The 27426-nt window shown below is 40.8% G+C and overlaps 1 protein-coding gene across 4 annotated transcripts in view; it reads left to right on the top strand.

The window, feature by feature from the left end:
* LOC119915606 (zinc transporter ZIP11-like) overlaps positions 1-27426 on the top strand; it is a 146216-nt gene that overhangs the window by 112147 nt on the left and 6643 nt on the right. For all 4 annotated transcript variants that reach the window (XM_038735217.1, XM_038735214.1, XM_038735215.1 and 1 more), the window contains exons 6-7: positions 8787-8954; positions 27286-27355. In XM_038735217.1, the coding sequence (XP_038591145.1) occupies positions 8787-8954; positions 27286-27355 (238 nt within the window). The remainder of the gene's footprint in view (positions 1-8786; positions 8955-27285; positions 27356-27426) is intronic.

The raw sequence follows: 27426 nt of genomic DNA, 5'->3' as shown, positions 1-27426 counted from the left end.
TCACATTGTTTTCAAGCAGTACACACTGTCTGGGTAAATGACAAAGCATCTGCATAACAACAACGGCATAACAATTTACAAAAAGTTTTTCATGTTGGAATGCTTTAGCCAGTAACGCTGGCAGTAATAGCCCCCAATAGGTCATCCTTGACAAATTTTGCAATCACTTAGTTTTGTGAGTATGAACCCTGTAATTTCTCTATGAAGACAAGCAGCGGGGCTAAGCTACAGTAGCTGTTAGCTTGTGCTATGTTGCATATTTTTTGTGTTTCCACACGTGTTAAATACAGAAGGTATTACGGGTGGGAAAAAATCAATTCGTATTAAGGATTTTTTTTTTATTCCTAAATGATTTTTAATTAGTATCAATGTTTTATTCATGTTTATGTATATTATATTTGTAATTAGGGGGGGCGCGGTGGTGTGGTGGTTAGCACTGTCGTCTCACAGCAAGAAGGTCGTGGGTTCAAACACCGGTTGCCCTGGCCTTTCTGGATGGAGTTTGCACGTTCTTGCCCTGTCTGCTAGGTTCTTTCCGGGTGCTCCGGCTTCCTCCCACCATCCAAAGACATGCAGCCTAGGTTAATTGGTGTCTCTAAAAGTGTCCTTGTGAGGTGTGAGTGTGAGTGGTTGACCTGTTGACCTGTCCAGGGTGTACCCCGCCTTTCACCTGATGTCAGCTGGGATTGGTGACTTACAATTGCTATTAATAGCAGTGGTTGCCTGTGGAGCAATTAGGGGTTAGGTGTTTGCTCAGGGGGACACATTGGTGGATGTCATCTGTAGGAAGAAAATCCGGGTTTCCCACACCAAAGGCATGTGTCTTATCCACTGTTTCATCACCACCATTAATTATTTAAAATGTATTTGATTTATTTATTTTGATGTTTCTATTCCTGTATTTTTATGTTTGTAGCTTCATGAGCAGGAACAGTACTATTTTATTTACCACATTTATATTGTATTTTTCCCATAGTCGAGTGTTAAAACATCTTTATGCACTTTTCATATATTGCAGTTCTCTTTTTTTATATATTTACTTTTTATATAATTTCAGAGACCCAACAATTTTCAACATGAGCAAGTACTTGGCAACAGTGCCAAGAGAAAACTCATTTTTAACAGGCAGGAACCTTGAGCCGAACCTCTAGACGCAGGGTGGGCGGCTAACTGCCTCGACTGGTTGGGGTGGGAGGGGGATGGTGAGTAGAGCAGAAGGAAAGAGAACACACAGTAGCTCAACGGAAGATGTAAAATAATACATTTACATTTATCTGGTGCTTTTATCCAAAGCGACTTACAATTGCTATACATGTCAGAGGTCACACGCCTCTGGAGCAACTAGGGGTTAAGTGTCTTGCTCAGGGACACAATGGTAGATGGGTCACAGTGGGGATTTGAACCCGGGTCTCTCACATCAAAGGCATGTGTCTTATCCATTGCGTGATCACCACCCCTAGTAGTGGTAATAATAAAATAAAAATAATAATAGCAATAATAACAATAGGACTAATACTAATAATTGTAGCAGCCAACCTATAGAGCCATACTCTCCATGAATCTGTTTCCTGACAGAAAACACATTTCAAAGCACACCAGTCTTGTCGAGGACGAGCCAAACAAGCAAGAAATTGCACAAAACGCCTCTGAATCATCAGAAAGATAAATACTGTACAAATCAAAACAAATGCTTGCAGTGTACGGCACTTACTTACTTTCTCAAGTAGACTGACCTTGAGGAGTTGGTGATGATGGGCCAACATATTACATCAAACACATCTCCACCTGTGTTTGAACTTCTAAAAGGTATGTCAAAAAAAAAAACTCCTCTGCAGTGTGTGGGCACTGACCATCTTCCACGTACCAGTCTTTACCTCTTTCAACTTTACACTCAATATTTATTGTTACAAACAATATGTGATTATAATACTGTGAAGGGGGCAAGAGTACAGGTCCTCCGCCACCAATCAACCTCTCTTCTGCTATGTGATTCAAAACCACCTGCCCACTCATGTTCCTGCAACAACAACACTCCCACTCGACCACTCTGAAAGAAATCAGGGACTTAGCGAAGCTGAGTCCTTACTGCAGTGGCCCAGGTTCGATTCCAGTCTGGGCCCTTAGCTGCATGTAAAGTGGAAGTCCCAATAAACAAGGACAGGACTTAAAGGAAATGTCTTATTCCTCTGTGCTCTGCTCCATTGTCAAAAAAACTATTAAATCAGTGAGCCACACAGTTTCACCGGGTGACATGTTTCATTACCATTCTAGTCTTGTAAATACACACTAGTACTCTAAATGTGTAATCCCCAACAAATGTTTGAGAAACCGAAAACAGTGAGTGAGAAAGCAAAAACAGGCTTTAGTAGCTGTGAATGAATATACTCTTGACTTTTTCGGATGCAAACCACCTACATACTGATAGTGAAATCCTGCGAGAGTCATTTCCCCACCACCCAAATGACAGCCCTCTTGACCAAGGTCTCAACCTGACAGGTTTACTGTATGTCACTCACTATCATGATTGGCCTTCAGTGCAGCTTCAGTCTGCCTTTTCTGTTTATTTCTGTTTGTCACGTTTTTGTTATTTCAGAACGTTTGTTCCGCCAAAATTTTTCACGGTTTGGTGCACGATCTGATTGCCTACACTATGTGTTAACCCACACCCACACACCTGCATTGATGGGCTATTCAAATGCAACATGTACAAGAATAAGCTCATTAGTGTTCACACACCTTACTCTCGCTCCTACTCTGTATTTCTCTTATTTCTTTTCATTTCTGGATGCAGATTAAGCTGTGGGATAACATTAGTAAACAAACAAATACACAAACACACTGTAAAACAAAGGATAAAAATCATCCTGACATGGGAACAAATCTAAAACTGATGGTCCTCCCTTTGTAGCATGTGGCAGGTTTTTTTAGATAGAGTAGCTACATCAGAAAAGTCATCTGGTGCATAATTTATTTTCACAGTGTCACTTTAACTTGCTTTAATGCTTGTCAGAAGATGGGTTACAGGCAGCAATGTTGCTAAGAGACTGCAGCTGTGGTAAGGGCTCGTACATGGCGCGCAGGTGAGCTACCGGGGAGACTGCTTGGTTTTATGTTGGATCCTTGAAGCGCGACATATCTGAAATGCCTGGGGCTGTACATTTCATTCACTAGTTATAGCATTCAGTGAAAATGGAATTCTAGCGTTGCTCTTATTTTTTACATTTCTATTTGTATAATAAAGCTTTTTTTGCCATGCTTACAGAATGTCTCTTGGAATGGTAATCAGTCTACCAGTTTGGGAGGGGAGCAGCCCTGCAGAAATTAATATCTGTGAAAAAGATACTGTAATGCGTTCACTTTTTAATGAGACCGTGTCAGAGAGGTGATGGATGTGGTCCATAGTCATATCTGAGGCTTTGCCTTTTATTTAAATCAGCACCATTAGTCCTCGCATATGCGCAAGAGGACTTTGCTAATATTATGTCCATCATTTGATATAATGTAATTCCTATATTGACACCACAAAAATAAAATGTAAATTACTTTAAAGTTGATACATTACAGGCATAGGTAGTGTTTATTGCACCTCTTTTGTGATGGATGGCATTATATGAAAGTATTTTATTTGTGTCTATACCTTGTATAATACAGTTTATTTCCTCATAAAAATGTACATGTTTTTATCAGTATCTTACAGCGCTGTGTCTATTCTGTACGATAGAAGTGTCTGTAAATTGTATTTGGGGATTTTGGGTATAGATGGGAAACAGGGATTGCACTTTCAGCACAAGCTGTTGTAGTATATGGACACGTAGCCCTTTACTAAATGGTTTGGGAAGTTCAATTGGATAGAAATGGATTCTGTGGTTTTTTTTGGCCTTTTGATAACATCAAACAGGCCGAGGTTGTTACCAGAGCACTCTGAGCAATAGTCCAGATCAATTGACCTTACAGTTTACAGTCGCCTACATGGCAAAATGAGACATTTGGAATGTATTAAAAGAGGTCAATTGCTTGTGTTGTTTGTGAGTATGTGTGTGAGAGAGAGAGAAAAATAGAAGAACCAGTGGGGAAGGAGGATAGAGAGAGATGGAAGCAGATGGTGATTAGGATGGACAAGTTGCAGGGAGGTAAGGGGTAAAGATTACGGAGTCCTCAGTGTACCGCTGGGATGATTAATGAATGTTTAATTATAGTAAATTAAGGAATGGATCCATTTTTAAAACATGATGCAGTTAAATTATGCTTCAAAGGTCTCAACGAAAAAAACACAAGACAACTAAAAAAGATTAAATTTGCCAACCCACAGAGAAGCAGCACAATTTGGGGGTGGGTTATAAGCCAGCTGCTGCACAGTGCTCTACTGGCAGTGCACAAGAACAGTCGTGGGAATCGTGTGGTATCAGAGCTCAGCCGCCCGCCAATCAGAGCTCGTCTTGCTCTGTGGGTTGGACCTCATTAAACTTTTAGGTACCTAAAGAATGACATCTCTATTAAAGCACTGGATGGAAACTAAATGTTGAAGCAGGATAAAAAGAGAGGTAGGGAAATTATAGGCAAACATTTGCCATTTAATAACTTATAAATGTGTGTAGCTTTTTTAGGCATCATTTAAAGCAGCTTGTTTTTATATTAACAATGGATGTGAAAGGTGTCAACCATCATGACAAACCCCATAGAGAACCATCACCCAACTCCACATAGTGGAGCATTTAGCAGTTAAAGAGACCGATATTTGTATCAGTGTCTCATTAGTGGAGACCAAAAAAACAGAGGGGGGCATGGAACAGGGATGGAAGATGATAAAATCTTTTTTCAATGTAAAAATATGCACGAGGAAAATAAAGTAAAATTGTTTTTGCTTTCCTTTTTCCCCCTACAAAATAAATATCTTAATAGAAAAATAGATTCATTTCATTTTTTGAACGTCGGTTATATCAATATCATGGAAAATTACATCGCAATAATTATTGTTAGTAAGATTGAAAGCATGGGATTCACTTTGACTATTAAAATGTTGGTTAGCAGGGCAGACTGGGCAATATGGATGTACAATTTTCAGTAGATAATAAACATCACATAGTCATGTCATAGTATAAATATGACATTTTTCACATGCTGTCAAGCCACACATTAATTTTCTCATTCAGAGAAATACAAATGTATAACTGAGCTAATCAACTCCACCCAGCTGATTGACACCGGCGTGCGCTGTGATAGTAATCAGCTGAACCCGCTCGCGCTGCGAGTCCAGACCCTTTTACATACAGTCAATGGTCCAGACAGCTGTGAAGAGTGGGAACTAACTGGTAGAGTTTTGCAACATAAACATCTAAAAACTGAAGCGCAGCAGTGTTTGGGACTGTGAGCACTTTATGATCTACTGAAGTTAACATGTGTGGATTTGTGGTGAGCTTTCTGCCTGATCAAAAGTGTTTCAGTTACTTTCGGTTTCACATGCAGTCCCAAACTGTGTTGGTCAAACGGTCTGAAGGGGATAACGTTACTACCAGCGGATCAAAAACTTAATACACCGCAGAGTATAGGGCAGGTACACTTCTCATTAAATTATGGCGTAGGTCTTGTAATAGTATGACTTTTATCTGGACATGTCAGAAAACACTGATATGTGAGCAGAAAAGCTGCTGAAACAAAGGATCTATTAAAGTCCAGGAGTTTATAACTAAATTAAATAAGTTATCATTGAGGTGAAAAGGTGCCACATGCACATTTAAAGAGGTTACTTCCCCAAACAAAGACACAAAGAGGAGGGAAGACTAATTCATGAATCAGCAGGGATGATGTTACAGGAGAAAAGTTGATCTACAGGAGAAACAGATCTGATAGCAACACAGAATGACTGAGTGCTGCACTTATATCCTGTTATTTTATAGATTTGAATTGCCACCTGAATTTTGTGTTTCTTTTTATATAAATAAAAATAAATAAATAATAATAATAATAATTAATATAATTCAGCATTGAAGATTTCTTTAAAATAGTGTTAAAACCTCATCTCGATCTCGTGAACTCAATCTCGAATCTCTTCTCGTGGGTTAAGTGTCTCGTCACACCCCTAATAAATACTATTTTCCTTTTTATGTATTAAAGGAAACCTGGGGAGCCAGTTTTAATGGGCCTGAAGCAGCTGATAACATCAATATCTTGCAAGTACTGATTTTTATCATTTACATGGGCTATGCTGAAGTTTGTCAGTAGAGTAGATGCTGGATCATAAGCCAGTACAAGCACAGCTGATCCAAATCCAGTACTAGCACAGACCCAGTCCAGACGTTTTTTAGAAGGTCACACAGACCCAGGTGAAGCCAGTAAAAGCACAGCCAGAGGTCTACAGGCAGCATCAGATACAAGCAGCTCAGACGCTAATGGAGGATTGAGTTAGTGCGCAGAGGTCCATTCAAATCAGCAGCAGTATTTTCTAGAAGATGTCAGGTATTAGGGCCCCATAGGAGAATTTTCTTAGGTGGTAGCATAAGTGTGTGTGCTTATACTCCAGTCAAAGCCCTTTCTGACATGACAGTGCCAATATTAATGGGCTAAGCAAGGGAAGCTAGTGAGGCACATACTAACACATTTCATACACTTTAATCAAAAATATATCAAAATCATGAATTAAAAATTTACATGGGGAATGAGGGGGACTGTGCCCCAGTAGAGCTTAATGTCTAACAACGCCCCTGCTTTTGTTCCTGTTTTCTTTTGTATTTGGTCCCACTGATGTTTATGTCAGACATTGTAGGCTTTGTGTAATTTTGCCCATGGTATAACGAGTAGGGGAGATCAATAGTTACATATACTGGTCTCACTAGGAGATCTCCAGTCTCATATTTTTTAGATATATTTATATTTATACAGGTTTATCTTTATGTTTATTGTTGTCGCGCACCTACTTGCCAAAACAAATTTCTTCTATGTGTAAATCTGATTCTCATCCGAACAGTTTCCAGGGCATCAAATAATGTCCTCAGATTTCCAAAGACGGTCTCCTTTGGGAGGGCAAATTTATTTTATTAAATCATTAGACCATTTAGTTATTTAATTGCCATGACGCTCATTACGCCTATTATTTTAAATTTACTCATTTATATTGATTAGTTTGATGACGTGTCTGTTTTTGTTGTATTATTTAAATTTTTCTATGCCAAGTAAATGTAATATTGCCTGTGCAACCTCCAACGCAGGGTTTGTGCTAATTAGATTTTCTTGGGCCATTAACTTTGTTTTCATGACGTTAACAGAGAATCTAATGCTGATAATTGGATTGATATGGGGACATTTTTTATTTTAGATGAGAACTGTAGCTCTGTGTCCCTCAGGCTACAAATACTAAATGACGGACATCTTAATCAGAGTTGAGGCTGCCAACAGAAGCATCCGATGTTCCTCTTTGATTCAAATATCTTGTTGGTAATTGTTTGAGTATAATGCTTCACAGGAAGCTTTCACTGTGCAACAAAAACTGAGGTGATTGAAAGGTAAATGCTTCTCTGCGCGATCCTTGACCAGTTTGAGGGTTTTGTTGTTTGTTTCCTGCTGAATTTCAGGCTACCGTAACCCATAATTAGCATTTCAAAGAAGAAGACTTAATTATCCTGATTGTTGGGGTTCTTATGTGTCTTTGTTAGGGTTTATTGGATGCACTTCTTGACACATTTATTCTCACATGTCAGATCGACTTTAAAGCACCTTTTTATAAATGCATCCAACAGGGGAACCATTCTCAGAGAACACTAAGGGGGAATTAAGCAAAGAAGTCTCTGACTATTATCAACATCTGTTTGAGTGGAGAGAACTGTGAATGTTGGCTCTCAATCCTCCCCTTGAGCTACAGGGGCCAGTAGGGGCAAAAGTGGTAGTAGATGTTCTGACTGGCCGCACTACTCGTATTGTAGGACATAAAACTTGCTGTCATGGCCTCTTCCTGGCTGCATCACACTGTTTCCCTGATCCTCCTGACCTCTTTCTTTTGTGTTCTTCATAGTCTCGACACAATGAGTTGCACAGATGGGGATAACGGCTCACACATTCAGACAGTCTGTCCTTGAAGATATTTGTCGAGAGGCACCCAGATGTGCACACAAAAACTACCCATGTCTATTTTCATTTTGGATTGTCTGTATTATAAATTTACATAAAAATACGGTACATACAGTAGCTCCGCTTCAATCTTGAGTAGCTGCAGAGCTGCAGTCTCTGTTCATTAGTCAATGTAACTTACACTGTATTGCAGCTAAACTAAGGCTTTGTTGACCATTTTGTCTCTGCTAGCCTGCCATTCACCGGTCAGTTTTGCGTGACTGCCGAGTGACCGACAACTGCATTCACATCGTTGGTCTATTTCAAGTACTATTTAACAACTATATAATAGTCTTTATGTGATGCATCAACGGTGACAAATCATCCGTGAGGTGCAGACAACTCGGCACAACACCGGTGAAGTGTTCCTCTTCTGCCGCTACAAACATACACGCTACTCCTACACATGTGCACTGACCCCCTACCTTAAGGGTTAGGGCTACAATTTTGAATTTATTTAAGAAATTGCCTTATTTCTCAACGAAAATGTCCCAAAACCTGCCTCATTACTCCACAAAGAGTAAGACTAAATGCACTTTGCAGCATTAAATGCTATTATTACTACTATTACGACTGCTTTTGTTAATGTGTCATGTACATGTCCACATGGTGTGGGATACATACTGTGTGTGAATGCTGAAAATGTTTGCACAATTTAGTTTTCAACATTATTCTGCTCTTTCTTGCAGATAAAATAGAGAATGGAGATGTGTACCAGAGGAGGAGAGGACCTCATTCAGGCAGCGCAGATGGGCAGGAAACAGGAAGAACACAACAGGAAGGCGTTGGGCATACAGGAAGCAGCTGGCGACGAATAATTCTCCTCATCCTTGCCATCACCATCCACAACATCCCAGGTGAGAACGACCCATAGGCGCTGTCTAAAATAGCTGATAAGGGAATTAGTCACTGTCCCAGATAAAGTTTTGCTGGTGAAGTTAAGTTGAACTCTTAGAATATATTCCAGTTCTTATCACTGCTGTTCAGAGTGAAAGTCACCGTGCAAAATCATGAGAGTTACAAATGTAACATTTGACTGACGGGTAGCATTTTACACATGTACAGTATATCTTATCACAAATATCTATATAAACAACATCCGCTGTGATCTAGGTAACAAAAGCCGTTCATCAAAGGCTACATGCAGGTTTATCTTTCTTTTTGGTTGTTCCTGTTGATTCTGAGTGGTGGCAAAATTCTAGCAGTCATCTGGCAGAGGGACGTGGTGAATACCAAGCTTGTAGCTGCCATGAAACAGGCAGAGGAGCAGCTAGAAAAGGTTCGCCTACAGTGGCAGGAAGAGAAGACCTCACTCCTGACTCAGTGAGGAGCTCCAGCAAAAGCAAAATGCGGCAAATGCTCGACAAAAAGACCACGAAGAATCTTTGGCTGAGCATTCTCTTCCCATGTCTGGCCGCGGCAATGGAAAATTACAAGAACCAATCTGTCGTTCCTTATGTGTAAGCTACAGGAAATTTTATTCCCCTTTGATCTCAATGATAACTTATTTAATTTTAATTGAGTTATAAACTCCTGGACTTTAATTGCTCCTGTGTTTCAGCAGCATTTCTGCTCATCTGCACATCTATTTCTCTTACATAAAATATTACCCGACTAATGTCTCATTTAATGAGAAGTCTACCTGCCCGATACTCTGCTGTGCATTACATTATTGATCTGCTGGTAGTAACGTTATCCCCTTCTGACCGTTTGACCGACGCAGTTTGGGACTGCATGTTGCATGTGAAACCGAAAGTAACTGAAATCTCATGTGCAGAGCACACGTGTTAACAGTCTCAAACAGAGCAAGGCTGCACTTCAATTCTTAGATGATTATGTTGCAAAACTCTACCAGTTACGTTACTACTTGTCACAGCTGTCTGGACTCACAGTGCGACCGGTGTGGGTCAGTTGATTACTATCAGGGCGTACACTGGTGTGGCATCAGCTGGGCGGAATTTATTAGCTCCACAAGTCTATGAGTTATACATTTGTATTTCACTGTGTGAGAAAATTAATGTGTGGCTTGACAGCATGTGAAAAAGGTAAATAGCGTGAGTCTCGCGAGACAGCTTTTTAGCAGATGAGAAATCTTGACACATTTTAATCTCGTGGCCCGAGATCCATTCACCACACAACAGCAAATGCATGTGGCTAAAGTTGCTTGGTATTGGGGGTCTCCCATAGCCAGATCATGCTTGTCATATTTCATCCCAAAAGGCATAGTTTGTGTGAACTGAGCTTAGGTGTACTGAATAAGAAGATATGAAAAACCTGAGTATTGAGACCAGCTCATGAATTGTACGCACCAAATCAATTCAACACAACAACCCTATGAATGACAAAACAAGGTTGGTTTGTGTGTGTGTGTGTGTGTGTGTGTGTGTGTGTGTGTGTGTGTGTGTGTGTGTGTGTGTGTGTGTGTGTGTGTGTGTGTGTGTGTGTGTGTGTGTGTGTGTGTGTATATATATAGTATTACAATTAATTTTAAAATCTGTCTGGTGCTAACAATGGAGGTGCTGTGCCACATCCTGCACTAAATCTTGTTTACCAGCCCCAGGATGTTTTGTATGGAAATGCTCACCGAATGTAAATACCTGCTTTCTTCCTAGCTTGGAATCAATTGAATATCTATGAATTGAATATATGAATTGAATATCTTGCCTAATAGACAGGTTTCTCCTGAAATATACCTTGCATCATTGAACGCTACACCAAGGCCAGCAGGTTGCCATTCAGTCAAACCTAATTAGACTAATGGCGTGTCAATCGTACATCAAAGACGATTCTCAGGGACTCTCAGAATTATATTTAGAGCAAACTAAATATTTAAGTCAGGAAATAAAGATTATTCAAATCATGTAAAAGACAAGAGGGAAGCAATTAATAGGAGATGACAGTAAGACCACCACAATTAACACCTATTTAGTTAGAAATTCACAGTTTTCAGTTTCATTTAGATTACAGGTTTATGGGGACTTTTTTCTCGTCTTACTATTAAATATCTAGGGCCTGTTTGGGAACGGGTGCCAATGTGGGCCTTTAAAGCCCACCTAGACAGTGTATGTATAATCTTGACTTGAGAGATATATATAGAGAGAGAGAGAGATAGATATATATATAGAGAGATATAGATATATATATATATAGAGAGAGATATATAGATATAGAGATATAGATATACTATCTCACAAAAGTGAGTATTCCCCTCACATTTTGTAAATATTTGATTATATCTTTTCATGTGACAACACTGAAGAAATGACACTTTGCTACAATGTAAAGTAGTGAGTGGACAGCTTCTATAACAGTGTAAATTTGCTGTCCCCTCAAAATAACACATCACACAGCCATTGTCATGTCTAAACAAAAGGGCAACAAAGCAAACACAACGCTAAAATTAATTATTTTTGTTCATGAAGTCACCTGTCTCTTATTAGGAAAAACACAACTGTGGAAATGTAGGTAAGTGATCTTTTACTTAATTTTTATATTTATTTTTTTCATGTCATTAGTGCAGTGTCATATCTGTCTGCGCAACGCGCGTGTCAGATCTCTCCGCCATGGCTGCCTGAAGTTACATTTTCCCTGTCCTCTCGACTGTAAATTCCACTAACGACAAGAAAAGAAAAAGGGGAAAAGAGCACGACCAGTGTTACTTTGTGGCTATAACAATGCTGTTGACACAATGTACAGATAACCTGCAACCCCTGCTGGAGCAAGAGAACTATACAACGATCAGTGTTTAATGTTTAATTTGGCTATAATCAAAACGCATGTTAGGTCTAATTTTCGGGACAAACCGCAAAGGGGTCAGGACAACTGCTCGTAATTCGGGACTGTCCAGGATGTTTCGGGACGTCTGGTCACCCTAGAGGACACCCATAAGTGAAAGGGAAGTGATTTGGGCCCCATTAGCCATTTCCCCTCCCAGTGTCATGTAACTCATTAGTGTTACAAGGTCTCAGGTGTAAATGGGGAGCAGGTGTGTTAAATTTGGTTCTCTTTGGCTCTCACACTCCCTCATACTGGTCACTAGAAGTTCAACATGGCACCTTATGGGAAAGACCTCTCTGAGGATCTGAAAAAAAGAATTGTTGCTCTACATAAAGATGGCCTAGGCTATAGGAAGATTGCCAAGACCCTGAAACTGAGCAGCAGCACGGTGGCCAAGGCCATACAGCGGTTCAACAGGACAGGTTCCACTCAGAACAGGCCTCGCCATGGTCGACCAAAGTTGAGTGTACGTGCTCAGCGTCATATCCAGAGGTTGTCTTTGGAAAATAGATGTATGAGTGCTGCCAGCATTGCTGCAGAGGTTGAAGGGGTCGGGGGGTCAGCCTGTCAGTGCTCAGACCATACGCCGCACACTGCATCAAAATGGTCCCAGAAGGAAGCCTCTTCTAAAGATGATGCACAAGAAAGCCCGCAAACAGTTTGCTGAAGACAAGCAGACTAAGGACATGGATTACTGGAACCAGTCTGGTGGGAGTGTCCTGGTCTGGGGCTGCATTAGTGCTGCCGGCACTGGGGAGCTACAGTTCATTGTGGGAACCATGAATGCCAACATAAGCATGATCCCCTCCCTTCGGAGACTGGTACCGCAGGGCAGTATTCCAACATGATAACGACCCCAAACACACCTCCAAGACGACCACTGCCTGGCTAAAGAAGCTGAGGATAAAGGTGATAGACTGGCCAAGCATGTCTCAAGACCTAAACATCCACCAGCTCGGTGATGTCATCATGGAGGAGTGGAAGAAGACTCCAGTGGCAACCTGTGACACTCTGGTGAACTCCATGCCCAAGAGGGTTAAGGCAGTGCTGGAAAATAATGGTGGCCACACAAAATATTGACACTTTAGGCCCTATTTGGACATTTTCACTTAGGGGTGTACTCACTTTTGTTTACAACGGTTTATTAATGGCTGTGTGATGTGTTATTTTGAGGGGACAGTAAATTTACACTTTTATACAAGCTGTACACTCACTACTTTACATTGTAACAAAGTGTCATTTCTTTAGGGTTGTGACATGAAAGAAATAATCAAATATTTACCATTCATATATATATATATATACACTGCTCAAAAAAATAAAGTGAACACTTAAACAACACCGTGTAACTCCAAGTCAATCCCACTCTTGTAAATCAAACTGTCCACTTAGGAAGCAACACTGGTTGACAATCGATTTCACATGCTGTTGTGCAAATGGAATAGACAACAGGTGGAAATTATAGGCAATTAGCAAGACACCCCCAATAAAGGAGTGGTTCTGCAGGTGGTGACCACAGACCACTTCTCAGTTCCTGTGCTTCCTGACTGATGTTTTGGTCACTTTTGAATGCTGGCGGTGCTTTCACTCTAGTGGTAGCATGAGACGGAGTCTAGAAGCCACACAAGTGGCTCAGGTAGTGCAGCTCATCCAGGATGGCACATCAATGCGAGCTGTGGCAAGAAGGTTTGCTGCGTCTGTCAGCGTAGTGTCCAGAGCATGGAGGCGCTACCAGGAGACAGGCCAGTACATCAGGAGACGTGGAGGAGGCCGTAGGAGGGCAACAACCCTCCGCCTTTGTGCAAGGAGGAGCAGGAGGAGCACTGCCAGAGCCCTGCAAAATGACCTCCAGCAGGCCACAAATGTGCATGTGTCTGCTCAAACGGTCAGAAACAGACTCTATGAGGGTGGTATGAGGGCCCGACGTCCACAGGTGGGGGTTGTGCATACAGCCCAACACCGTGCAGGACGTTTGGCATTTGCCAGAGGCATGAAAGCAGGTTCACACTCAGCACATGTGACAGACGTGAGAGAACGTTCTGCTGCCTGCAACATCCTCCAGCATGACTGGTTTGGCGGTGGGTCAGTAATGGTGTGGGGTGGCATTTCTTTGGGGGGCCGCACAGCCCTCCATGTGCTCGCCAGAGGTAGCCTGACTGCCATTAGGTACCGAGATGAGATCCTCAGACCCCTTGTGAGACCATATGCTGGTGCGGTTGGCCCTGGGTTCCTCCTAATGCAAAACAATGCTAGACCTCATGTGGCTGGAGTGTGTCAGCAGTTCCTGCAAGAGGAAGGCATTGATGCTATGGACTGGCCCGCCTGTTCCCCAGACCTGAATCCAATTGAGCACATCTGGGACATCATGTCTCGCTCCATCCACCAACGCCACGTTGCACCACAGACTGTCCAGGGGTTGGCGGATGCTTTAGTCCAGGTCTGGGAGGAGATCCCTCAGGAGACCATCCGCCACCTCATCAGGAGCATGCCCAGGTGTTGTAGGTCATACAGGCACGTGGAGGCCACACTCACTACTGAGCCTCATTCTGACTTGTTTTAAGGACATTACATCAAAGTTGGATCGGCCTGTAGTGTGGTTTTCCACTTTGATTTTGAGTGTGACTCCAAATCCAGACCTCCATGGGTTGATAAATTTGATTTCCATTGATAATGTTTGTGTGATTTTTCTGTCAGCACATTCAACTATGTAAAGAAAGGAGTATTTAATGAGATTATTTCATTCATTCAGATCTAGGATGTGTTATTTTAGTGTTCCCTTTATTTTTTTGAGCTGTGTGTGTGTGTGTGTGTGTGTGTGTGTGTGTGTGTATATATATATATATATATATATATATATATATATGTATGTGTGTGTATATATATATATATATACACAATACACATTTGCAATATATAACTGTGTAGTCAGAATTGAAAGCGTCTGGTCTGTTGTTCATTGTATGGTGTGTTGTGAACAAATGTTGGCATCATCTGCTGGCACAACATGTTACATCATGTGATGTACATGTAACGAGTTGCATATGTACAGCACTGTCCTGTCATTCTATTCACTCCATGGGCGAGTGGGCTATAACCTTCATCCACGCTTCAACACTTGCTACACAGTCAGGCAATGCTGTGTTTGAAAACAGGCTGCACTTTCAACACTCACATGAATGGCCTTACCAATATGGTATTATGGAGGATACAAATCCTCTTAAGATGATTTAAGAACAATACAGAATGGCAATAATAAGAAAGGGAAACTCCGGTTATATAGTCTACCTCTAGAAGCAAGATTGATCAGTGCCATGAAGGACAGGCCTGTCTATAACCTTTCGTAGACTGTAGTCCACCTGACCCACACGCTCAAATCATGCAACTACGAGTTACACCACAGGAACTGAAGCAGCAACTGCGTTCAAGATCTGAGTTCAGTCTGATTTTCTACTCCGATATTTTAAGTGACAAAAATATTCACATTGGGAAATATGCTGAAAATTACACTGCACAGCAGCAGCTTTGAATAAACATTATTCTACACTGCTGCAGTCACGCTGTCTGTTATCGCCTACTCTAAAAGTGGCCTGGTGGTGATGAAGGATCACATTAGAGCATACAGGGTATATATCCTTGCAGAAATAACACTATAATCATTTAAATGTTTTTCAGTGAAAATTAGAATAATAATGTAAAAATGATCATTCCCTCCAATATTGCCAATCATATCGCACTTGCAATATAAAATACAAAATAATAGCAATTAGATATTTTTTCAAAGTCGTGCAAGCCCTATAATGCAGCAATGACTAAAACCAGTGATGAACATGCTGCGATAAACCTACTGCAATAAGTTTTTCCTAATCTTTGTTTCGTGTGCTATGAAAGATATTGAGGTCGAAATTAGAAGCAATGCATTTTCAGTAGTTTGTTACATAGCACTTCTGTTGATTTCAGTTTGTATTGCTGCAGTTTCATTTTGCTTTTCTGATCAGGCAAATAAAGTCAGGTATGATTTCACGATGCTTTGTGAGGTTTGATTTAATGTGGAAATATAGAAAGCATCATGTGCAGAGCATTGAGCTATGGCCAGTTAATGATATGCTCACGTCAAATTAATAAGAAAATGCAGTTTCATCTTTTTACACGTTGATTCCCATTCATTCTATCAGTAACAACAGCAACATTTTCATACTGTGGAGTGACTGCTGCACGAAGTGCGATTAAAAAGCAAATTAGGGAGGAGAGTAAATGGTAATGGCTGTGTTACCGGCAATTACTCAACTAAATATGAAATTTAATATGAAATGTCAGTTCATAAATGAGTAAATCCGTTTACTGGTCACTGCGTAGACCTCATAATTGTAACTTGTGCATGCAAAATGTGCTCCTATACAAAAACGCTTACGTACAGATATCCATGCACATGCAGATATAATCAGGCACACGTTCACATCAACCACACGTATGCACAGAACCACGTATTTGTAGGTGGAGATATTCACCCACAGAGATCTCCTGTGAGACTGTTAATCAAAAAGACCTCCCACAGTCTCTACTCCCAAACAGAGAAACAAAACACATTAACCACACATTAAGTCGTGATTGAAGTTGTGTGATTGACCAAGTATCTAAGGTGCATACAGATCTGATAAGTTGAGCCCAATGACTGCATTTGTCTGTGATTCATTTGTGACTGTGTGCACGGCCAGCTTGGAAGAAGAGAACAAACTCATAAGGGTAAAGGTGGCAATAAGATCTTTAGTAGTGAAAAAAGTAGGACTCAGATACTTTACGTTAAGTAAATGTAGCAATACAACTATTTAAAAATACTCAGTTACAAGTAAAATATTGGATAATTCACTTTGAGCTAGACAGCAACACACACAACTCTGCTGCTGCTACAGCTAACATTACAACAACAGCAGGGCTTGGCGAACTATAAACTAAGCTGTATGTCCGTGGGCAAGTCATTTAATGTTACCTGACTGACACACACATCCCGCTGGCACTGCTGGATAGTGTTGTGTGGCTCGTCCATTATTTTTCATGCAAATTTCTTCCCTGCAACACCGGCACGTGTGGAGGAACAGACCGCGGTGAAGTTAGTGTCAAGTTGGATTGTAGTTTTACGTTGGACATTCAATAGATGTCTAAATCCAATGTAACACTAACTTCACCATGGTGCAAAGCGCCGTTCCCCTTCCCACCAAAATATTACGGTAAAGTGTGGAATTTGTGAGGACAACAACGAAATAAACGATAGAGCATAATTGTAAATAAGCGTTTTTCTATCGTCAAACGAAGATATTGTCATATCGCACAGCCCTAGTCCCCACCATATGTCCTACACTGTGAGCATGAATGTTATCAAGTCAGGTGTCTTTCTCCAGATTAACCTATTACTCGCGCACAAGGTATTGCTATATTGCAAAATAAGATGTTGAGCACAAAGAGTGAAATGATTTACACTGAAATGAAATTCAAGGAAGCACTTACCAGCACAAAAGCTGTAAGCCATGCAGTCTAGGATTCGTAATGAAACATGATCGAAATGATCAATGGGAGTGTTTTATAAAGGCTGCTGTTCAACATTACAACTGATTTGCACAAAAGTCATAGTTAAGATATCAAGGGATTTCATCTCCATTCAAGCTGAGGGAAGGAAAGCTGAGTGATAATAATGTTTTTGGGATTATTGTAATGCTAAACAGGGCCTCATCTTTTCTTTGCGCAGTTAAGCCAGGAATCCACTGACTCCGGCTATGGCGCGTTGTGCGTCTGCATACAACATGGAACAGAATCCAGGCTTGAGTACAGGTTATATTTGCACTCCTTGTTTAAGTTACACAGTCAAATTGTCTACCGCCCCCCGACTGAGCGTTTTCTGCAACATCTTTAGCTGTTTGGGGAACCTTATGGATCTTTTTTGTGTCAGATCTGGGCCCATTTTTATCAGTGCCTCATAATAACTCCAAGGGATCATGCTGAAAGTTAACCTAAGATTAAAAATATCCCCACAGACATGAGTCATTTACAAAGCCTTACATTTACCAATAAGCCATTTTCATTAGGCTGGAAAGAGAGAGAGATAGATAGTCTTTATTGTCCACAGGGGAAATCTGTCTTCACAGTCTGTACATAAGTAAACACTGGTAAGCCGCTTGCATGGTTTAAACAATCAATTTATATAATTGCAAATCTAATCAACCTAGTCTGATTCAGCTGCATGACTTTAATCACTTTACAGTGCCTATATTAGTACACAGTACTCCTACATAAGTGACTCCTGGTAACTTATGTGCCCTTACAGATGGGGAGAATTATAGCTGTAATATCACTCAGAGTTGGGAAATACACTGTGACAGTATAAGCATATCTCTTAAATATAGCTCTGTCTGTACATTTTAACAAATTAATTAATTATTTTTTCAATAAATAAACCCACTGTTTGCATCAATGCAGCTTGCAATTCCACATCTTGATGCTGTGCGGTGGTATTTTCCCCTGTCACTGTGAGGTTGTAGAGACCTCTGTTTTGTGAGAACATGTGCTCTCTCTTGCATCCTGCCCAAGGCCCGTCAATAAATGATTTCACTTTTGCCAGAATGATGTCTTTTAATAGGCACATAGTGATCAATCAGCATCTCTCCTGTGTGCATGTCTCTACTTGAACGCTATCCCCTGATTAGGACACCTCTGGAGCTCTCCTAAATATTGACCGAGACAGGTGAAATTTAAGAAAGTTCTCCTCATAAAAGCAGGGCCAAACCGGTTAGGACCTATTTCCTCCTCTGAGACACACGATGAATATGTTCCTAGACCTTCCTCACTGTCCGACCATCTAAACTGCTCGTGCATGTGTACAGGTATGTGTTTAGTAATGCACTCTAGAGGCTGTAAAAGCTTCATGAGTTTGTGTGTGTGTGTTCACATAATCGCCAGACTTGTCTTTACTTAGAATCTAGTAAAAGGATTAACTTCTCTAGCTAAGGGAATATGCTGTTCAAATAGCATATTCATAATAAACCTATACTTTTTCTGAAGTAGACATTTGGTGGGAGCTATACTCTTGTATTCTTGTGTAATGTGTAATTTTACAGCCCCAAAAAGCATTAAGAGAGAGCTATTTGGCTCCATCAAAGTGCTTCATCACACAGTGATCATTTTACAATCAATTTAATCAGCCTCAAACACTGGGGACCTTGCGTCCTCCCTTTTAGTGGCTCAGCTCTATGAAAACCCCATTTTGTGATTCAGGCTGATGAAAGACATCTATTTTACACAAAATCTTTATTTGGCTTTAATACTGATATTTAACAGTAATCTGTTATTCAACATTATTCAGTGCTGAAATGCAGCACATTCAGTAAAGGCTTTTTTCCCGGGTGTGGGGGGGGGGGGTGATTAAGTGCACTTATTTTGTGTTGCCTAACATTCCCAGTGGGGATGGAAGCCCTCACCCTGGTGTTGTTAGTACATTGCTCTTCCCCTTGAACAGCACACACAGCAGCTGCATAATGACATGTACCGATCTTTAAAGACGCTCTGAGTGTTTTGTGACATTGCAGGAACAAAGCCGTGACAGAAGTCTGGCGACGGTCCATCAAACCGAGCAGGAGACTGATGGCCGTCTGTTCCCCCCACAATTAGGGTTGATCCCTGTTAGTGTGATGGATGGAGCAAGGTCGTTGACAGCGACTGCTCGCAGCTGGTCTAAGCGGAATAAGAGAGGAACAGGAAACTAAGAAAATTTAAGGAAATAGATTGTTATAATTTTTTATATTCTTGTCCTGGTTAGCTTGACTGGGCAATTTATTGTTATCTTTTGCAAAGTAACTTTCCTGGACTTTTACTCAACTAGTTTTTGCTAACCAGCTGCTAACTTGTTGTGAATAATGCTAATCGTTGTCTGTAAATACTGAGTTGTAAGAACTTACCAAGGAATAATCAGTCTGTTAATTGGTCAGGTGGTTGTTTTCTCAGCAATTTAAATCAGACTAGTGCTAAAAAATAGTCGATTAATTGATCAGCTGCCAAAAAAAGTATTGGCAACTATTTGCTGAAATTGTTATGCAAAAATGTCAAACATTCCCTGGTTCCAGCTTTTGAGGCTTGAGGATTTACTGCTTCTTTCAGTCATATGTGATTAAAAAAAAATAATTTATTACCTTAACTTCAGGTTAAATTCATTTTCCCTTTTTAACAGAAACACTTTTCTCACTCATTAATTGCAAACGCTTCTACTTTGCTGTTCTTTCAACTGCAGTAAAGCTACTATCAATGAAAGTCAACCTTTTCTGCAGACGTTTTGAATTAAAAGGTAAGGGTTATGATCTTTAAGCTACTAGAAGTCTCTTTTTTCAAACGTTAACAAGTGTTTCAATAATACTAACGTAACACTGAACAAAAATTTGTAACCGAGAAAAGAATTTCTGTTACAAAGAGACACTCAGGGCAGCAGAGTGGTGAGTGTAACATGACTCTGTTGTTGTAGTGAAGGAATGACATTATCCTGAATTTCTCATAACAGCAGGTAAACATGGACGCAGTTTTGAATTTGCAGTAACAACAAACTGCATCAGGATAAAATTTGGAAGGACATCAGAAAAAAGCAGACGTCTTGCTAAAATGTTACAAATATATACTTGTTAATACTTAAAATGGGAGTAAATAGGAACAAAGCCTGATTCAAATACAGGCCCTAGAGTTGATGCAAATTTACAAAATGCCAAGTCACTGGGAGTTAAGTGAATTTTGTAGAAGATTTTTCAATCAGGGCCATCACGGCCAAAGCAGAAACACACAATGTAGAATATTTTTTCGCTACAAATGTCTTTTGGAGTCACTGTAAATAGTGATGAGTAACCACTAATTACATTTCTTTAGATGTTGCAGTATTGCACGCCATTAACTCATGGTTTTCATCAAGTAAATTGTTAGGGTTTTTTGATCTAGCAGATTACTGTACATTGTGAAATGTCACCCTCGCTGTCCCTGATGATGGGAGGGTGAAAAAACAGATGCATAAAGAGCGATGAGAGGAGACTTTGATGTGGTCAAAAGAAACATATCACCCCAAAACAAAGTAAATGAACGTAAAACCTCGCAGTTCTGTGGTAGAAAAAAAGAGGGAGCCCAGTAATGGCAGGCTCAGAGGAGAGGAGATTAAAGGAAAGTGCAATGGAAATGGCTGCTGTGACAATGGGCTGTCAGCAGCAGTATTGTCAGACTCGCTTAAAAGAGCATAAAACATTAAGTAGGAAGTGGATAGGACCAGCTTCTCTGCACACGCAGGGACACACACACACTATTGTGTTGAGAAAGAAACACATAGAAAGGCAAGTGCACACATTTTTGACCAAAATCAGTCGGACTTGTCTCCAGGGAGTGGGAAAAAAACACTCAAAAAGATATACACAGGTGACGGTATAAAACATCTCTCATTTCTGCTCTGACTCACACTTTCAGGAATCATCTCAGCCAGTCTTCACTGTTTGCCAGTGACACTAGTTCATGCTCTCCTCTACAAGAGTTTCTTCAGATTTTTGTGTGCCTTTGAAAATCCCTCTGACACAGTAGCAACATTTCAGGACTTAACACATCTTAACTCATACCACCGTTAACGCATTCGGTTGAGAAATTAATGGGAAAACCAACATAAAGTGCCTCAGTAAGGTGCAGGCTTGTAGAGGTGTCAAAGTGCACTGGAGCATAATGAAAGCTGATTCGTTGATTTAACTCCCGTCAAACATAAGGCAGTCTGTTTTCAGACTGAAAACAATTCTGCGGTGGGGGGTGATGAGACCTCATTCAAATCAATGAGAGGGCTGCATTTTTTTCACACTATGCTAAAATGCGTCCTAAGACTCTACCACCGTGCTAGCAGCTCTATAAATGATACTCTCTAATGCGAAATGAAAATGTAGACCTGACAACAGACCTCAACGAAAAGCCAGGGGATGCCCAAAGTAAATACAATTCATCCTGACAGGAACTTGAGTTTCTGTAGAGAAGTAAAAACTTTAGTAAGTGGATTGAATACAATGTAATGTGATGGAAAGACTTCCTCCAACCATTCACTCATAAGGGACGGGAACAAATACAGAGAAATGATTCTGGTATTTTTGGACACTGACAACACTCTGAAGTTCCATCACTGTTGCATCAAATGTGAATTTTGAGTTCTTCGCTGTGGAACCAAGGCATGCTCTCTGCTCTGGTGCAGATCTCTTCCTCTTGCTCTTCTGCTGTCAGCCTTTTCAGGAGTGCTACAACCAAAGCCAGGAAGGTTCACTCTTAGTTTTGTTCATTGTTGTCCAATCCATGAGATATTCATCCAATGGCCATGAGATGCCGGCAAAGACACTAAAAAAACACGACTGTCATGAGTAAGGTGGGGAGTTTAGTGCTCTCCTACTTCCCCTGGTCTCTGCTTTGGAACAAAACTGTCCAGCTCAATGAACTTGCTAAACACTCCCAAACCCCGAGCTCACCTTCCCAGCTGTGTAGCAAAAACGCAGGTGAGCAGCTGTTGTCTGACAACCCGTATCCAAAAGAGCAGATTGTTGTTATGGACTTAACTTTCCCACAGGTCCAAGAGAGTACCATCAGTGATGTTGCTTACGTTCAGAGGATAATGTCATTAATATTAATTGTGTGATACCATTTTCTCACCAATCATTTAATGTGACCATATTTGGAATTTAGAGACAAGGTACAAAGGAGGAAAATTCATCTTTGTAGTCTTGTGTCTTTCGATCAATTCAAATTTTAAAAACCTCTGCTCCTATCTAGCTTGTGTCAAACGCAAAAAAAACATTAAATCTCTCTGAACTAATGTTTTATTCAAAACCTGTCGATGGGTTTTCAGTGCAGATAGAGTTTCTACTGGCCCCGTGGCATTTCAGACAGTCCCAGAGGATTGATATGAATAGTAAAGAGGACCCACAGTGTGCTTTTGTTCATAATGGCACTACAGTAAGTCTGCCTTTACTGGGCAGGTGGGAATTTGATTAGAACAAATGTGCATTGTTATCAGAGGTAATGACAGGTGTTAGATTATGATAAAGTGGCCTATCCAGTTGTAAGGACATCAGTATACCTAAAAAATCTCTTGCCTTTATGTGGTCTTTCCACAGTTTCATCTCTCTTTTCCTTCCTCTTATTTATCTCATTCTCTGATGACGTTATTTTTCTTTGTCACTTGTTCTTTGTTTAAGGCAGTATAGCTTGATGTAAGATATTGCTACTGCCAAGTGAGAGCAAGAGAAACAGAAAGATAATACATTGGAAGGGTACGCTGGAGTGGAAAGGGGTTGAAAGAGATCAGTTGTTCTTGCATACAAGAGAACAGATAATTAGTACTACTATTAAAGCCTGACTTTTAATTTTGTGCTTATGACACTGACTCCATTCGCAACGTTTAATCAAAACTAAAAGTCTACAGTTACCCCGTGTTCTGTGAGGCTGTAAAAAGGCTTTCATACTGTCAAAACAGTTGTTACCAGTGTAAATGTGGCGGCAGCATGGTGAGGGATCACCTATGTTAATGATTCTTTCCAGCTGCCCGCTATAGCTTGCCGTGCCACCACAGGAACCAAGGGAATAGATTGACATTTTGGGAAAGCATGCTTGTGCACTTTCTTGCCAAGAGTTAGATCAGATGATTGACACCACTTTAAGCTGCAGCAGGTTAGCTTAGCTTAGTTTAGCACAGTGACCGGAAACTGAGGGAAACAGCTAGCTTGGCTCTGTTAACAAAGTCTATCACCACCTCTAAAGCTCAGTAATTAACATGTTATATCTCACTGGTTTCATTGGTACAAACATCCATCTGTAGAAACCACACATTGTGGTTTTACAAGGGTTTATGTGCTGGATTATTTCTTGGCTGCGTCCAGTGCCATTCTGCAGTTTCCGCTGGTTGCCTGGCAACTTCACGGTGACTATCTAACCTATCAATTATCTCATCTAACTTTTGCCAAGACAGTAAATTTTTGCTAAAACCCTGAATGTAGTCTAGAAAATTGTGATACCTAGTGATGCATCACAGAGGATGGCTGTGGCTCAGGAGGAGAGTGGGTTGGCCGTTAATCAGAAGGTCAGCGGTTCAATACCCGGCTGCATGTCGAAGTGTCCTTGGGCAAGATACTGAACGCCGAATTGCCCCTGGCTGCTGTTCCACCAGTGTAGGCTCAGCTCACTTAAGCTCAGTGTATGAATGTGTGAATGGTGAATGTAGATGTAGTGTAAAAGTGCTTTGAGTGGTCGGAAAGGCGCTATACAAATATGGAACATTTACATTTGCATTAACTGCTTGCTGTCTGGAAGAATCGTAATGCTCACTTAGCACCAAACACAATTGCTGAACAGAAGAAAGTGGAGAAGCATCTTTACATAAGTGATTAGCATTAGTCAGGCAAAAATGGCCTGACTATGGAGATGGCCATGTTCTTGCATAAATAGAAAGCTTTTAGCATTTAGCCCTCTCACAGTAGGACATGTTAGGTGTAAGCTTTAGGCTACCTGTGGGCACAACTCCTTGAACTCCTTTTATCTTGTTTTTCAATGCTAGCAATGCAATCAAGTCAGGAAATTGGCATGTTTTCGCATTGCAATAACCTGCTGTTGCTGGCATAAAAGGAGACGACTGCTTGTCAGTATATGTAAGTAGTCGTAATAATGTTTCTCTGCCTTTTTATTGTGAAAGACAAAATAGCCTATATAACTGACTGACACATGCACATGACCCCCCCCCCCCAACACACACACACACACACACACTCACACACACTCACACACTTATCAAACACATGAATACACTCATAGATATATCCCACACTGTGACCTTTTCACTTTCAATTTGAATGGTGTGTACTGTAAGTGTGCATGACAGGCATTTCAATGAGACAAATGGGACATCAGAGGAGAGCGAAGCTGCTCAGAGCGTGCAAAGAGGGAATGGACAAGGGGTAAAAAAACACACCTGTAGAAATCCCTCTTTATAGCTTTCCTGTTGTAGTACTCTTCATAGTCACAGTTGGAGAACTTTACAGTAAAAGGGTAGACTTCATCTCTCACATTTACTCTGAGTTATGGATCAGTAGTTTATCAAATGTGTTTCATTCTGTGGAGTCCACGTTCCACAAGGGTTGCCTCTGCAGATATGGTTAGAGAGAGAAGAAACCTCAGTATCAGGTTTCATCAGTAGAAACCTGACTATATTAATAATAATAACTTTATTTGTATAGCACAAGTTACAAAGTGCTGTACAGTAAATATAAATGATAATGATGATAAAATAAATAAAAAATCAACAATAAAATCAGCATTAGATAATACAATAACAGCAAGTATATAATGTTCATAAAAACGGCAAGCGATAAAAGTGAGACTTGTGAAGAGATTTAAAAGAGGCCACTGAGTTTGCCTGTCTGAGATCTCCGGGCAGGGAGTTCCACAACTGAGGGGCCCGAAAGGCTCGGTCACCTTTAGGGACAAAGCAAGACTTAGGAACTATTAGTAGAGCCTTGCCAGAGGATCTCAAGCAACGGTCTGGCTTGTAGGGAGTTAACAAATCACAGATGTAGGCAGGAGCCTGGCCATTCAGGGCCTTAAAAACAAGTAGTAAAATCTTAAAATCAATTTTAAAACTCACAGGTAACCAGTGAAGTGCAGCTAGGATTTGTGTGATGTGGTCACTCCTCTCAGTGCGAGCTAAAAGCCTGGCTGCAGCATTTTGACTATATCATTTTGAGGAGGAAGAAGGAGGAAGAGGAGGAAGGCAAATGAGAAATGGAGAAGGGCAGCAGAACATCCGGACCAAAATTGTCATTAAACCTTGATATAGTCCACACAGCACAATGAGTAGGCATTCGCATGTTTCTTTTGCATTCCAAACGCACAACCATAAAAACACCAAGGACAAGTTGTGATCCTGTGGTGCTACCTGCCAAGTGAGAAACTATTGGTGGCTTCATACTATGACGTAGGCAATCACCATGATAGCATCCAAAGGCAGATTTCAAACAGTGTCAAAAATGATATTTTATCAAGACAAAATATTGAGAATTTGTGTACTTCACTTCATCTAGACAACAGATATGTCTGTGAGATGTAATTTCCTTTTACAATGATTGATTGCTGAAAGTTGAAAGACTCATGTTTAAAGATGCTCTATTTTTATTGACTGCAATAGTTTACATGATGAAGAATTCAAAATTACTGTCAAAAATTCTTTTTTGAGATCCAATTCTGAGATTTACCACACTACCTCTACAATGATCAGCCATAACATTATGACCACTGACAGGTGAATAACACTGATTATCTCGTTACCATGGCACCTGTCAGTGGGTTTGGATATATTTGGCAGCAACGTGGGGGGCAAAGGCTGGCCCGTGTGGTCTGGCCCAGCAGACGAGCTACTGTTGGTCAAATTGCTGAAAAAGTTAATGCTGGTTCTGATAGAAAGGTGTCAGAACACAAAGTGCATCGCATGGGGCTGCGTAGCCGCAGACCAGTCAGGGTGCCTACGCTGACCCCTGTCCACTACCGAAAGAGCCCACAATGGGCACGTGAGCATCAGAACTCTTAGATCACATGGATGGCCAGGTGCGTGTGCGCCTCTTACCTAGATAACACATGTCAACAGGATGCACTATGGGAAGAAGGCAAGGCTATATCGCTCTCAAAGGTAGACAAAAGAGACAAGCAATAGAGGTCTCAGAAGGTCCCAAAGGACAGAGCAACAGGCTGACTTTGTCTGTGGAAGTGAGTCCCCCGGGCAGGTATGCGCCTCTTCTTCTGCCTTCCAGAATGGAAAATAAATTAAAATAGCAGCAAATGCATACGGACTGCTACAAGACCATGTACACCTTTTCAGGAAAACGGTATTCCCTGAAGGCAATGGCCTCTTTCAGAAGGATATTCTCCCTGCCGCAAAGCAAAAATGGTTCAGGAATGGTCTGAGGAACACAGCAATAAGTTCAAGTTGTTGACTAGGCCTCCACATTTCCCAGATCTCAATCGAGCATCTGTGGGATGTGCTGGACAAACTAGTCCGATCCATGGAGGCAACTTACAGGACTTAAAGGATCTGCTGGTAAGTTTTACAGTTTAAAAAAAAAAACAGAGTGATGGACTTTATTACTTTAATTCCTGCCAGCTCAAAGCATCTGAACATTTCAGGCAGAGCTGCCTGGCCCCTAAATATACAGTGCATTTATTGGAGTAGAGATTCCCACAGACTGTTGCTGAAAAGTGTTCTGTTTGAGAGAACAAGCCATCTACACTGCCAATACTGTCCCTTCCTCTTAAAATGTTGCTTTTTCCATGTAGTGCTTCAAACAAGTCAAAGGACAAATCACTACACTACAAGGATCGATTGTCTGTGTTTTTTATCTGCAGAGGGTTTGGCTGTGGGGGTTGGATTCGGAGCCATTGGAAAGACTTCATCTGCTACTTTTGAAAGAGCCAGGTAAGATTGAAATGAAACACACATACAGTAAATAAGTGCTAATGCATACCTAATTTATTGATGGCCCTGGC

The sequence above is a fragment of the Micropterus salmoides genome, unplaced genomic scaffold (genome assembly GCF_014851395.1).
Source record: "Micropterus salmoides isolate LMB-PRFRI ecotype aquatic unplaced genomic scaffold, ASM1485139v1 Ms_hic_scaffold_21, whole genome shotgun sequence".
Taxonomy (NCBI): Eukaryota; Metazoa; Chordata; class Actinopteri; order Centrarchiformes; family Centrarchidae; genus Micropterus; species Micropterus salmoides.
The sequence above is the reverse complement of the archived record's forward strand: the minus strand, read 5'-3'. Positions and strand labels throughout refer to the sequence as shown.